Source organism: Pelmatolapia mariae, linkage group LG18 (assembly GCF_036321145.2).
Source record: "Pelmatolapia mariae isolate MD_Pm_ZW linkage group LG18, Pm_UMD_F_2, whole genome shotgun sequence".
Classification (NCBI taxonomy): Eukaryota; Metazoa; Chordata; class Actinopteri; order Cichliformes; family Cichlidae; genus Pelmatolapia; species Pelmatolapia mariae.
In genome coordinates, this window is record NC_086243.1 from 6,518,459 (window position 1) to 6,533,089 (window position 14,631).

Here is a 14,631-nt window from a genome sequence, read left to right on the forward strand (position 1 = left end):
GCTCGAACATGTTCACACACCTCAAGGCATAGAGGAATGTCATTAAATGCTTGGGTGCTTTTATTACTTTTAATTAAATGAAAAAAAAAACAAAAACAAAAAAACAATAAGTATGTTCTTTTAAGTTCTTTAAAGTTTCAGCTCCTTTCAGAAATTCCTCCCTCTCTGTACTCACAGATGTACACACCTGACCCCTCCTCCGCTAATGAAGAGCCTCCTGGCCTGGTCCCGGTCACTCATCCTACTCGGCTCCCCTTTGTCTCCGTTGGTGGCGCGGGGGTGCGGGGTGGGGGTAATTGGCCGAGCCTGCTCAGGTGAAAGCAGGCCTCTTGTCTGGGGACACAAAACCGTCTCTCTGTGTGTGTCTGCAGTGCTGCAAGGTCAAAAGGACATGCCATGTTCAGACACACACACACACATACATTGAGGGACCTCTTCACTCATCCACTAGCCCCCGACAATCAGTGCAGCTACCTGGGAAAGGTAATTATTTGCTCTTGTGTCTGTCTTCTGGCTTTCAGAGCGCTCAGCTGCCGGCTCTGAGGGGAAACAGAGACAGTGGCAAGTTTGTTGGATTCATTTTTACTGGGTTTTACAGTAATATTACCAGATTATCAGACAAACATGATTCCACTCGCTCAAACATCAGATTTTAATAACTTATTACAGCTGACTGATATAGATCAGGTGAGGAAACGTAGATGGTTCCAGTCACTTTTCTTCTTCCTTTCCTAACCCACAATCAAAGCGTGTCATGCTCACTAGCTGTTGCTCAATAGCTTCTCTGCTATGTCATGTATGTGTCTATTGTCCCTGAGGCTAAGTAACCATAACATTTTAGTAACTTCAAACATTAAGTTCGTCATAAACACTGGATTGCCCAATTACTTGTATTCAAATACTTCAAATATTTCCCATCCATCTTATTTGCAAACACATTCATCAAAGAAGTAGGTTGACTATTTCTGTTTGCAAGTAAAAACATCAACTTCACTGACTATTTGTTTTCAGGGTCTTTGGTTTCAATGAAAATATGTATTTGAAATCATCTCAGTGATGGTCACAGTCCACTGAAGGCATCTGTAAAGATAAAGATATATCACCAAAGAGCTGCTGATGTTTAGAGACCTCGCTCTGTTTCTCAATCCAACAACTCTTGCCTAAAAACCTCAAGGCGCTTTATATGTAACAAAGACCCTGCCATGTTAGAGAGAAACCCCAACAATCAGACCAACTCCTATGAGCAAGCACTTGGCAACAGTGGGAAGGGAGAACTCTCTTTTAACAGGAAGAAATCTCCAGCAGATCCAGCCTCAGGGAGCGGCAGCCATCTGCCGTGATCGGTTGCGGGTGAGGGGAAAGAGAGAAAGACAAAGCAGAGCGATGCATCACATTGCATCAGAGTTGATCACAGGAAGTCCCACAGCAGCCTAAACCTACAGCAGCATAACTATTGGAAGGTTCTGGGTCATCTGATCCAGCCCCAACTATAAGCGCGATATTCTGCTTTTAAGATTGCAAGCCTCATCTTGAAAGAAGAGATGGCATCTGTCTCCCAAATCCACACTGGGAGCTGGTTCCACAGAAGATGAAAGCTGAAGGCTCTGCTTGGAGAAACTCTAGGAACCACAAGTAAACAAGCAGTTTGAGACTGAACTGCTGTATTGGAGTTATGGTACTATAAAGTGAAGATAAGAGGGAGCTTTGTATGTGAGGAGAAGAATTTTTATTCATTTTGTGGATCTAACAGGTAGCCAGTGAAGAGAAGCCAGTATGGGATAAATATGCTCTCTCTTTCAAACATTCAGGATCAATTAAAGCCTTTTTATGAAACTTTTATATCAAACCGATAACAATGAATTACAGTAGTTCCACCCAGAAGCAATAAATGTATTTAGTAGTTTTCCTGCATCCCTCTGAGATGCTGTAGTTTTAGAGTTACTGTGTAAATGCACGAAAGATCACTGGGGTTTGGGTTTGTTTATAGTTTTTTACATATATGTCAGTGACTCTTTAACAGTTAAAATGCTCTGTGTTCACCCTCTTTGCTTTAACATGGGCCGTGCGTGTTTGTTACTCATTGCAAACCATCCACAGATGTGAAGACATTTCAGCTAAAATATCCATTACCATTCTTGTGGAAATGCCAGAGGAAAAACCTCAAAAACTCACCACAGTCATTTGGATTCATTCTCAGGAAATCTTGAATGTTGGTACAAAAATTAATGTCTATATGGTCAGTGTTTAAATGTAATCCTGGTTATGCTACGAGAAGTCAGGGGATCACCAAAGTCATTAGCTCTCTCTTCTCTTTCCCCTCACCCCCAACCAGCCACTGAGAACGACTGCCCCTCCCTGAGCCTGGTTCTTCCTGCTTGCTCACGGGGGGTCATCTGATTGTTGGGTTTTCATTGTAGGGTCTTTACCTTGCAATTTAAATCACCTTGAGGCAACTGTTGGTATGAATTGATTGATATATAAATGAAATTGAACTGAACTGAACATGGTTGCCCAATCAGCCTTATAATGCCACAATAAGCATATTTTAAGCATAATTTAACAATTAACAACTTTTATCCTCTCAGGACTGTGAACATCTTGAACAATCATAAAGCCAACAGAACTGATATAGAATATGGACACAAGTACTGGGCAGCCTACACATTATAACTACAGGAGCTATTCAGCCATGGAAACCCATGCCATGTAGCTCAGAGAGCACCATTTCTTTACTGAGTCAGCAGAACCTCTGTAACTTTTCGGCTCTATGTGCCTCAGTACAATTCAAGACTCCACTGTAACATTATGTGATCTTCATGACTGAGTTTCTATAGTTCCTAAACACTTCTTAGTACTACTTAGAGCCGATTGCTGAATATCTAGAAAAGAAAGAAATTCACAGACTGACTTCTTATAATGAGGAATCCCATTACTGTACTAGGTCCTTGATTTTATACACCTGTGGCAATGGGACTGAAAACACCTGAATTCCAGGATTAAGAGTCCCAATTCTTTTGCCATCATTTTAGTACACACCAAGGAAGTGGCCTGATAACATAGCCGCACTGCTAGTATAGCTAAAAACAAGCACAGCACTGTTTGCTTTTTGTCAAAACTCTATAACGTACCAACCAGAGTCTTGCAGTGACAAAATTCTTTTCTCACAGATTTATGGTCTGCATGGGTGGCCCCACTGGGAAACAAAATCAGCACGTTACCATGAGACACTATACTGACACTGAATACACAAAGTTACACACAATGCATCACCCTTTGGCCTCTCACTCACCCTTGTGGAGCACCAGCTTTATTTAGCTTCTCCACTGCCCGTGACAGAAGGCAAAGACCTGAATTTTTTCAGTTCTCACTACATCACTTGACATCCATCACACTGAAGCTGATCAGGTTGAATGAATCATTTCTGGTGAAAACACAAACCCACAAATTTGGTTTCTGATGCCTCATGTCAGAGCAGAAAAAGTGCTGGTGTGAATATGAAACTGTTACACAAACAGTGGATCAGCATCTTGTAATCTAATACTCTCTCAAACGAAATCAACACCATGATGTGTCAAATAATAACCAGGAATTTTAAGCATCATATGTTTTCCTTATGCCTCTTTCAAGAACATAACAATGGGTGTAATTTTGTCCCTTTTGTCATGTCTCCGGCTAGAGTATCATTGCTGGACAGGAAGGTAACACAGCTTAGCTACAGAAAGACGAGCTAAGTGGGACAGGCAAACTGGATGAACTATCGCTTATTGCCCAGGAGCACAGTGATTGCTCCTAAACATATCACATATGCATCAACAGCAACACTACACCATCTTCTCGTTTTGCACTTTTTCATTTTTTCATATAACTTCTTTAATTGCAATATTTTACCAAATGCAATTTATTATTTTACCAACAGCAATAATGTAGCTGTAGTGTAGTTGTTATTATTTTCACCTGGTGAGTGTCTGTCATTATGCTAGAAAGTGGACCTGACAGGTGTTTGTACACCTGTGTGCACTGTCTTTGTTAACACCGCAGTGTTACAAGCTGCAGACGTAACTACACCAGCATGTGGAGGTCAAAATAAATGTTCTTTCCCATTATATTTCCTGAAACTTTCCATGCTATTTTAAAAACTTTAACAACTTTAAATCTGAAAGATTTCAAATTGCATTCAACTACTTTGCCTGTGCTCAAAACCACATCATGTTGTCAGACCGTGCAATTTTAATAATGAATGCTAATGAGCACTGCAGCGCTGTGGTTTGACAAAACTGCAAAAAAAAAAACCAAAAAAAAAAAAAACCTGAAGGAAAAGCAGAAATAGAAGGAAAACAAGCTTCTATGTCACCGTTGCTCAGATTTAAACTGAAGTTCCTGCTCTTGCTCATACTTCTCCCCCTGCCTCTCAGGTTGTTTCCATCCATTGTTCATCTCATCACCATGAACTACAGAATTAGGACCCAAGTTAGGGTTGGGCAATCCAACCTAAAATCAAAATCACAGTTAACATTTTACAGATTACAATTAATGAACAAAATAACCAACACAGGCACAAACCACTGATTAGAGGTTCATAATGTTGCAGACTAATAAACAGACTGAAAGAAAACAAAAGTGATCCTTTAATTTGTGACTGATACAAAATTTGGAGAAAAGCAAAAGTTCACCCACAGACAAGAGCCAAAGGACTCGACCACAGGCAGGAGAGGAGCAGACACTCAGACAAATACTAAAGTGAAAGGCAGGGCTTAAACACTCACACATGATGTAATCAAAAGAAGTAGACACATGATGATAATGAGACATTACTGAAACTGATCAAATCAACACAGGGAACTAACAAAATAAAACAGGAAGTAACTCACCAGGTAAACACTGAACAAAGAGAAAAGGGCATCACAAAAAATATACTTGGGAGGTTAGCACAATGCATCAAATCACTCTGGAATATTAATAAATATGAATAGCTCAGTGTACTAACACTCATCGTGTTCAAATAATCGTGGAAATGACATCAAAATCAACCAGTCATAAATCATAAAATTAGGAAGCGTAATAAAGCCAAAGTGAAAGTCTTCAAGAAACACAAAAAGCTCTAATCAGGAGGCCGGACTGAAAATCTCAACTAAAGACTCAAAACAAAACTCACAGACCATGACACTCACCCTCAATGGTTGAGCACTCTGAACTGGCTTATATCAGTTTCATCACATCATTAGCAACAAGTGTGAACAGTTTTAAGATGCTCAGTTTACCCTCACTCTGTGACAGCTGGGATGGGCTCCATCCTGCCTGAGACACAGAATTAGATGAGTGATTAAGAGTATGGATGGATGGGTTCATGGAGTTTAATTTTTATTTTGATCATGAAATAAAAAAGTTGAAAGGTGTGGGAGACGATCTAACGGTGTGATTCGACTGCAAGGTTGCCTCTAGTTTTTAACACTGCATAACAAAAAGATACTCTCTCCCCAACCGGTTGCTGCAGATGGCCCCGCCCCTCCCTGTGATTTGGCACTGTATAACTAAAACTGAATTGAAAGTGAACTGAACAACTAGTTCATCCTGCTACTCCAGAGGGAAAGGAATATAATGTGTGTATATAGTTAGTAATCTCAACATTATTTTAGAAAGTATACAACTAGTTTGCCATGGGATATTACTCTATTGGGGTGATAACAGGCATGCAAAAAGACAGAGACAAATGGTGGTTGGAGGGGGGTCACAATAATGTTTAATATTTAGTATTTACTGTTATATTCCCATAGATCATAGTAATGATGATGTTTATTATATTGCTCTTTTTTTTCTGCTTGTTTTCTCTTTTTTCTTTCTCAACAGGTGATCCAGGTGATCGATATATGTATTTTTTGTCTGCTTATTTTGTTGGTTTTTTGCCCTTTATCACCATTCCTCTTCCCTGCTGTTTTTCGTTCCCTCTTTCTTTCTCCCCTTTCTTTTCCCCAGTCAAGTCTGTCCCGTATTTAGCAGGTTAAAATAAAATAAACAATAAAAGGCAAATCAAATAGACCAATACGGCAAGGCTGGGTTGGTCGATTTGGTAAAGTAAATCCATTGGGCATCTTTCTTTGCCTTTAGACAATAATTCTGATGGCAAAAGAGCCAAACGGGACAGGCAAAAAAAAAAGAAAAGTGAATTGAACACCAATCCAAACGCAGTGATATAAACTGGGTTTTTTTGGCAAGAGAACAAAAGCTGTTTTTGTTTAAGATCTATAAAAGTCAATAAGTAAACAAGTTATCTTTTATTATTATTATGTTTATGAATTAAGTATCCTTATAGGACTTGTAGGAATATTCTAATCTTAGCATAAAAGGAAATAAACCTAAAAACAATCAACATGAACATTTAGAGACCAAAATGTTTTAAAACGTAGTTCACAGGAGCTATGTTAATATAAAAATATTGGTTAAATGATAATAAAACTAATAATAAAACCATAATCTTCTTGGATTAGTAAAGGAACACACTACAAAGCCAGCTAAGACATTTAGGATGCAAAGGGAAAGTAAGTCTTACAGTTTAAAAAAGTTGAACTTCGTAACTACTGGGTGAAATGTATATATAAATGATGAGTTTCAGTAACGTTCTCTGTGGTTTCTGATCTGGGTTTTGATATGTTAGCTGTATCAAAGCCAGCAGACAACTTGAAGGACAGCTTGAGAGCCTGGCTGCCTTCCCGTCTCACATACCAGGAAGATGCTTGAGGTAGATACAAGTATCAGAAGTTAAAAACACAGAGGAAAGCCTATTCTAAAAAAGAAACTATTTTAGTTTTACTGTCACTGACTTTTCCTGAATCATTCCCTATTTACACATTTGCTGAATTACTTCACAGTGTTGGCTTTTGGTACAGTTAAATTGTTTTGGGAGTGGCTGTGACGTGTTTTTTTTAAATATATATAATTTTGGCTCAGAACGCCACCACAATAGATTTAAAATGAAATAATCATATAATATATTCATATAAACAATAATCTTATCAAATACCACAAACTCTGTATTTTTTAACACATGTCATAAAGTCTACTGATTCTGATTGGCATGACTTTACACAAAAGAAATCTCAACAGGTGGAACGGGTGAATTGCCCTCGAGGCACTGAGTGAATTAGTAGCTGACACTCAGCTGCTGTTACAGGCTCAGAGACATCAGCCTGAAACTAAGACGAAAAGAAGTGAGACCGGTTCTTCCCATCCCACATGAATAAAAATGCGAGGATTATAGATGACGTTAAATAAAACCTGCCAGCCTTTAAGTTAGCAATTTAGTTACTCAGTCAGAACCTATACTCTTTAATCAGACACACTGTGAAATCTCTCCATACAATTAGTTTCTTTTATAAATCGTTTGAATATTTTCACATTTTTCAGAAAGTAGATAAAACTTTCTCTCTCAGAATTTTAACTTTTTTCCTTTTATTGTGTCCAAGATTTTTAAACACCACAAAAGTTCCACAGAAATCAGAAACTTTCAGTTACTACTGAGCTGGATCCATTTTCTCCACAATATCAGGGGACTGATAATTAAACCATGATTAATGAAAAAAACGTCAACTGTGATATCACGGATCAGCGGATCATCATTTCTATTCAAGTTCCTCATTACATCTGATCCTGAATACACAAAAGATATGTAATCAGCCAATAATCTACTCAAGAACAGTCAAATGTGGAGCATCCTTATCTCATTAGGCTGTCACCTTGATGCGAATGACTTCATTAGTCCTGAATGCTACTAAACCATTTAGCTAAAATGAGCGTGAGTAAACCTTTTAGCACTGCTGGTAGCTAAATACTCTAATATAGCAGGGATGTAATCTTTTGTTTAACCTAAGGAGTGCCTTAAATAGCATGTGGGGTGATGCTGGGCCGAACATGCGATTCAGGCATTTCCAGATTTGTAACAAAATGTAAAAACTCTTTCAGTTTAGGTTTGTGTCATCTTAGAGTTGCTGTGTTTCTGGATTTGAAAGGATTCGGTGCTATGGTACTTTAAAAAGTCCCAGTCTAGCCAGGTCAGAGGTAAAGAGTCTTCTACCCTTGTAATCAGACTGTTTAAGCCAACAGGCGTCAGTGTCTGGCCTCAGGAAGAGCAGAATTAAAGATTAGAGGGTCTCGGGGCAATGTTGTTGCCATACCTCTTTCCCATGATTCTCCTTGTTGGTTTGCGTTTGTTCTTATTTCCTCTCCTCCCCGACTCCTTTAGATATCTTTCTAGAATGTAACTAGCCAGTCTCCGTGCTGTCGTTATGCTTTCTTTTTTCTCTCTAACCACTTTGTTGCTTATTCATGCCATGCATGGCAGCGTATTTATCCAAGATAACAGCTGGGTTTCCCCTCAGTTTGTGGGTGATGGAGGATAATTGCTGTTAGTGTGTGTGTTTGTCTCTCTCTCTCTCTCTCTCTCTCTCTCTCTCTCTCTCTCTCCCTCTCTTTCTCCCTCTTGTGTATTTGTGTGTGTGTGTCTGTGTCCCCACAGACTGCATAAGTAAATTGTTCCTGGCTGCTCTGAACACAGCTACTGTTTGGACAGGAACAGAAAAACAATGTGTATTTATGGTCATGTGTGCTCCTCTAAATGAGAAAATGACAGTGATTGTGAAACATATTTTGTCCCAAACCTGACTGCACTCATTAGCATAGAAGAAATGTTTTCAGAGGATCAAGTTTGATATGATCTTGAAAATCTATGTCTAACATATCACCCATAGGCTGTCGATCAAAGATGAATTTCAGTATTCTTTTGGCACATGTCATTCTCCGAATTCTTTTGAACTGATTTTAAACTGGATTTTATTTCACACAATATTAACAATAATAGTTTTTTTAAAACGCATCTACATTTGTCTTTTACTTTATAGCTTACTGTTGAAACTTTATCCTTTGCAACTATTAACTTGTTGTTGTTCTTGTTCTTGTTGTTAAATCCTTTACTTGTGGCATTAAACAGCTGTTCAGAGTTATTGCAAACATGGATGCATCAGTTTACTTCAAGCCAACTGTATCGACTGACATTTTAACTAACCGTGACAATTTAGCTCAAACAGAGTTCCTTTAGTTATTGCAGATCGTTAACAATGAAGCCAACCACTTCATTAACCATGGAGCTACTTTGAGTGAGCTACTTCCACTGTCAATTTAGTGAAACTACACCTAGCGAGAACTGTGGTTTCTTTACTCCTACTGGACCATCTTAACAATTTTTGCTTGTTAGCAATTAGCAATAATTTGTTATCAACTCGATCTACATTTTACCCATAACTGAGAGCCAACAGTTGCTATGTTTGTCTGTTTTAATGCTGTTCTTTGCTTGCTAACTAATTTTAAAAGATCAAGCTTATAGTCAGGACTGGACCAAGTGAGCCTGAACTAGCTGCAATAGATTTAGGCTGCTGGGTGGCTTTATGATGCACTGAGCACTTAACCCATTTTCATTCCCATGCTTTTATACACCACTATTGCATTAATCATTACTAATTATCCAACTCTGGCTGTCTTCCATAATGTGTCATCCCCCAACCCCCCGCCATGGTTCTGCTGGAATTTCATCCTGATAAAAGGGAGTTTTTCCTTCCCACTTTGACCATGTGCTTTCTCACAGGGATTTATATGATGTTGAGGTTTTCCCTCTAATATTCTATTTTGAGCTCTATCTTACAATATTAAGCACCTTGAGGCGACTGATGATGTGGATTGGCACTAAATGAATAAAACTAAATTAAAGTAGTCTGTTATGTGTACTTAGGACACACACCCACAGCACCGCACCACAACAAAATAAAACACTTTCTACATGACAACAAACAAAATGAGATATCCATCTTTTAGCAATGTTTTTAAATCAAGTAACATGACAAACCAGAAACAAACCAAGAAGGGAAAAAAAGGACAGCTTTGGACTTAATTAGAAACGCAAACAACTGACAGTGAAACAGCTTTTTGTGTTTACCGAGTTAACATGTTTGTGCATCCAGGGTAAGATCTGTCTGTCTGCTCAACTGTAATCTTAAGTAATTGTGTTTAGAAAGCACTCAAACTGAAAGACTTCCTCCCTTTTAAAAACCGTGACAAAAGAGAAACCTGAGCCCAGGGCAGTTCTTTATCTGTATCTGTCTCTCTAGCCTCTGTTACTTGTATTTTTACATGACCTGACTGTAATAAGGTCTTTGACGACCCAAGGTAAATCGCTAATATTTTGCACATCGTGTGGGTTTGTTTTTTATTGTTTTTCCTAAGCAAAATTCAGCAGAATTCAGTGTGTTAGTGTTATGGACAAATTCGGTTATATTAATCAGCTATAAACCTCTAAACATCTATCACAATCCCACAAAACACAAAGTAAAGCAGACATACTTTTCTTTTCCAGCATAGGAACACAGTAAGTGGTTTAAAATGCAACAGGCCCAGAGCACCTCAACACGTCTGTATGCTTTCAAGCATCTGAAGGTGACTGAGAGTGAAAGCAAGGGAAGCAAGTGTGAAGTTTTTCCTCAGGAAAGAGAGTCCATTTCCACTTGGCTCACAGACAGAACCGGAATTTGTTTTGCGTAAGCTCAGCAGGTCAAAAATAACAGAGTATAAAAGCAGAGTGCTGCAGGACGCCGCCTGTGACAACACCTGCAGGAGCGGGGAGAGATGGAACAAAAGTAACGCTGCTTTGTGTGGCTTAGCTGCAATTTACGAATTTACAAAAAATAAACTCAATATCTGAGATACGGGCAAGTGAAATGTTATGCTGCGATATCAGTTATCTGTAAGAATATTAGACTACTGTTATGTTAACATCAAATCATGTAATGTAGTCTATGCATACAGTCTGTATTTATAAGTGTCTCCATACACACTGACATACTGTAACCGACGCACGCAGCCACTGAACATACTGCTCTACCTTCTTCTTTCTGTGTTTCTTCTTTAAATACTGAGTAAATTTCATTGGCTTTGTATCTGTTCTCTGCTCAGTGACAACAAAACTGAATACAAAAATTTAAAAACATTTTTTTAAAACATTTTTCAGTAGACAAGAACTCCTTTTCTATATATCTGCAAAGCAAACTGAAAGTTTGAAAAGGGAATTCATCCTGCTACTCCAGAGGGAAAGGAATATAATGTGTGTATATAGTTAGTAATCTCAACATTATTTTAGAAAGTATACAACTAGTTTGCCATGGGATATTACTCTAATGGGGTGATAACAGGCATGCAAAAAGACAGAGACAAATGGTGGTTGGAGGGGGGTCATTATTCATGGATCTGTTTTCCTTCTTTTCTTGGAGTCTTCAGTTTTTTGGTTTTTGGTTTTCCCACCACGAAACCCAGTCAACCTGTGCATTATCATAAGAATGACTGCAGGGTGCCGTATGGTGCCCTTTTGCGGGGGAAGACCGTTTCGAAACATGTAGCCCTTTGTTTACCATCAGATTAACCGGTTGTTCGGATTGGTCTCAGGAATGAGCAGCTTCACACGCAGTAGGACAAATAAGTATGTCGGAGATTGGAAAGAAACTGGTAAGATGCCAGATTTGCTGAGTTTAAAGGCACTCAATGTTTTGTTCTCGATTTCAACAATATTAGTTATAAAACACACAAACACATTACTTTAATCACTTCATTGTACTGAAGGGCACCTCAGCAAAGCATATATGCCAAATATATCTTGGAATATTTGATACACAGAGTTAAAATTCCATTCCTAAGCTGCCCTCTGTAGCTTCCTCACGGGAAATGTTCGGCTTCCCCTAGGAGATACACTAGATTTACTGCTGTAGAGGTGAACTCGATGCCTTTCCACGCGTTTATGTTATGTTCGGGTATGAAAGTCATCGCAGAAAGCTGAAGAATAAATAAATAAATAACCTACAAACTCAGTGAGAAAGGTTAGTTTTATTGTTATCAAGCCTCGTCATTATTTACCAGCATATTTGTGATGAGTGAAAACAAACCAATATATTCACCACGTTAAATCAAAAATTATAAAATCCAGTCAATTCAATCAAAAGAATTATTTTCGGTTTTGGAATTTATTTAAGTTTTCATTCATCTTATTTGTTTTCCTCTTTCTGTTTTACATTTATAGCAGCGGTTACCTGATACGAACCCGTGTTTGGTTTAACCTGTTTGCACTATTTGCTGTGTGAATGTGCAGGTGATGGGGGAGGTGTGTACGTGTGTGCGCGCAAGAGGAGGGGTTAAATCACACTTCCGTATGCTCGACAGTAGACCACTATAAAAAGTCCATCAGTCAGGCTGTTACTCATATCCTGAATCCTGGTTTCACTCAGAGAGCACACGGGCGCGGAGGACAGCATCTGCAGGACTTCGGCGTTTTAAACTCGTTTTAAAAACGGTCAACATGGCTGTGGCTGAAGCAGTGATGCCTGCCTTAATCTCGTTTCCGAGTCTCAAAGGACTGGATAATGTAAGTAGAGAACATTTAAGTATGGCACATTGTGGTAACTCTAGTGTGTTATCATAATATGTTTGTAGATTTATTTCTCAGTGTTGATCGACTATGCAGCTTGGATTTCTTCTAACTGAGGTTTTTTTATTTTGCGCTCCTTTACATCTTTAAAAGGTGGATGAGGGTGTGCAGAACAGCGCAACAGGTGACGCAAATAACCCGCCGTGGGAAGTGGAGTTCAACATGGTGCGTTCTCCTGCTTTACCCTCCAAAGATGACGACGAGCTGGGAAAGTTTTTGGATCTCGATTTTATTTTGTCCAACACTATCGGCCGCGATGCTCTAAGCGACAGCGACGGCAATGGGAACATCCCGCCGACGCAGCAGCAGAACTGCATGTATTCTCTCCCGGATTCGCCGGAAAGCTGCAGCGGTGGTTCTGTGCCAGAGTGCAGCGATCATCCTCCCTCTCAACTGGGATGCCACGGGACTGTAAACGTCGCAAAGTCAAGCCCAGCTCACAGTCTTATGGTGGAGCTTCTCAGGCCTGAGATAGGTTACCCGGTTGATGCTTCACCAGACTGCGCAGGCAAGGAGAGAGACGACCGGGAATTCACCGAACTGCGAGCTTTGAATTCAGCTTCAATTCCATCGGCTCCCCTTCACCGCCCAGCTGCCACCGCACCGATCCCGCTTGGATATAAAATCAAAACCGAGTCTGGGGGTCCATCTTGCATGATGGCCGCCAGCGGTGGGAACTTTATGGAACACGTTCACGGGAAAAACATAATGCAACCAGTAACCTTTGCGCACCACCAGGCTGCATTTCATGGTGGGTTGCAGGCTCACGGCGCGCATCCCATGCAGCACTCTGCATCCCACGGACAAACGGCACACTACCACTTAAATGCGCAAATGAGCTCTCACCATCCCAGTAATCAAAGCCATCTCCAGGGCCAATATATGAACGCGCCATATCACTCGATTTACGCACACCAGGGTGTGCCATCGTTTCAGGGACACTACAACGCGCAGAGAGAGCCAGTCCACGTTCACCAGCAGCAACAGCAGCAGCATCCACTGTCGATGCAGGGGATGGTGCTCACTCCTCCCTCTTCTCCTTCTCCGGTTCTGCTCGAGTTTTACTCGCAGGATGAGGCCGGGTGCATGAAGCAGAAACGAGCCCGCAGGTCGTGGGCTAGAAAACGCGCAGCCACGCACAACTGCGAGTTCCCCGGCTGTGGAAAGACCTACACAAAGAGCTCCCATCTCAAAGCGCACATGAGAACACATACAGGTGAGAATCTAAAATCTAATAGCCTTTTTGTTTTCTTCTGCTTTTTTTTTTTTTTTGTTTGTTTGTTTTGTGAGCATGTCATATAAAATATGTTAATATGCTTCTGTTTACATATTTCAGGTGAAAAGCCCTACCACTGTAACTGGGAAGGATGTGGCTGGAAGTTCGCCAGATCAGACGAATTGACCCGCCACTTCAGAAAGCACACCGGACACAGACCCTTCCAGTGCCACCTCTGCGAACGTGCCTTCTCCCGCTCAGACCACCTGGCTCTCCACATGAAGAGGCACATGTAGGCCACAGTTCTTCTGGACTCTTGCATCCATAGGAATCCACCCCTCAGAAGAGGACCGACTTGGTTTCTCCCTGCTGGACTGTCCAAAATCAGTGTAGCATGAACTGTTTCCCCCAGACAGTTGCAGTTGTCCCCTTCCACTCCACTTTTATTTTTTTATTACCACTTGTATCATATACTGCTAAATTAAGTGCCTCTGGTGGTTACTGTACATACAGAATCTGTGCATACATGTATAACACTGCCTAAATTCTAGTTCAGTAGTATTTAAGACACTTTCTCACACTGTCTCTAAAATAAGTTATTGACTTGACGTGAGTGCCTTACCAGAATTACACAGGCCTATTTGCTCATCCTGAGCAGTTTTTGTATTTTTGTAATGTTTACATCTTGTATCTTTGATACTATAATCAGTCAGGGTGGTAATGACTTTTTTTTGTATTCTGTTTTCTTATCGTAGATTGTAAACATTTGCTAAGCATTGTAGACTGCTGTGGATCGTTATAGTTTGGTTCAGCAAAGATTCAGGTACTAAAGATTGTTTATAGGATCCCAAGAAACTGGTGCAGTGTGAAATGTATTTTTTTTTTAATGAGAATTTTTGGCAAAGTT

At 40.0% G+C, this 14,631-nt stretch overlaps 1 protein-coding gene across 1 annotated transcript; it reads left to right on the top strand.

Moving 5' to 3' along the window:
• The first annotated feature begins 12,379 nt into the window (after positions 1-12,379).
• klf17 (Kruppel like factor 17) lies at positions 12,380-14,354 on the top strand. Its single transcript, XM_063462650.1, is given in 3 exon segments — positions 12,380-12,443; positions 12,591-13,724; positions 13,845-14,354. Coding segments are annotated over 3 exon segments (1,374 nt in total). The 3' UTR covers positions 14,021-14,354.
• The last annotated feature ends 277 nt before the right edge of the window (positions 14,355-14,631 follow it).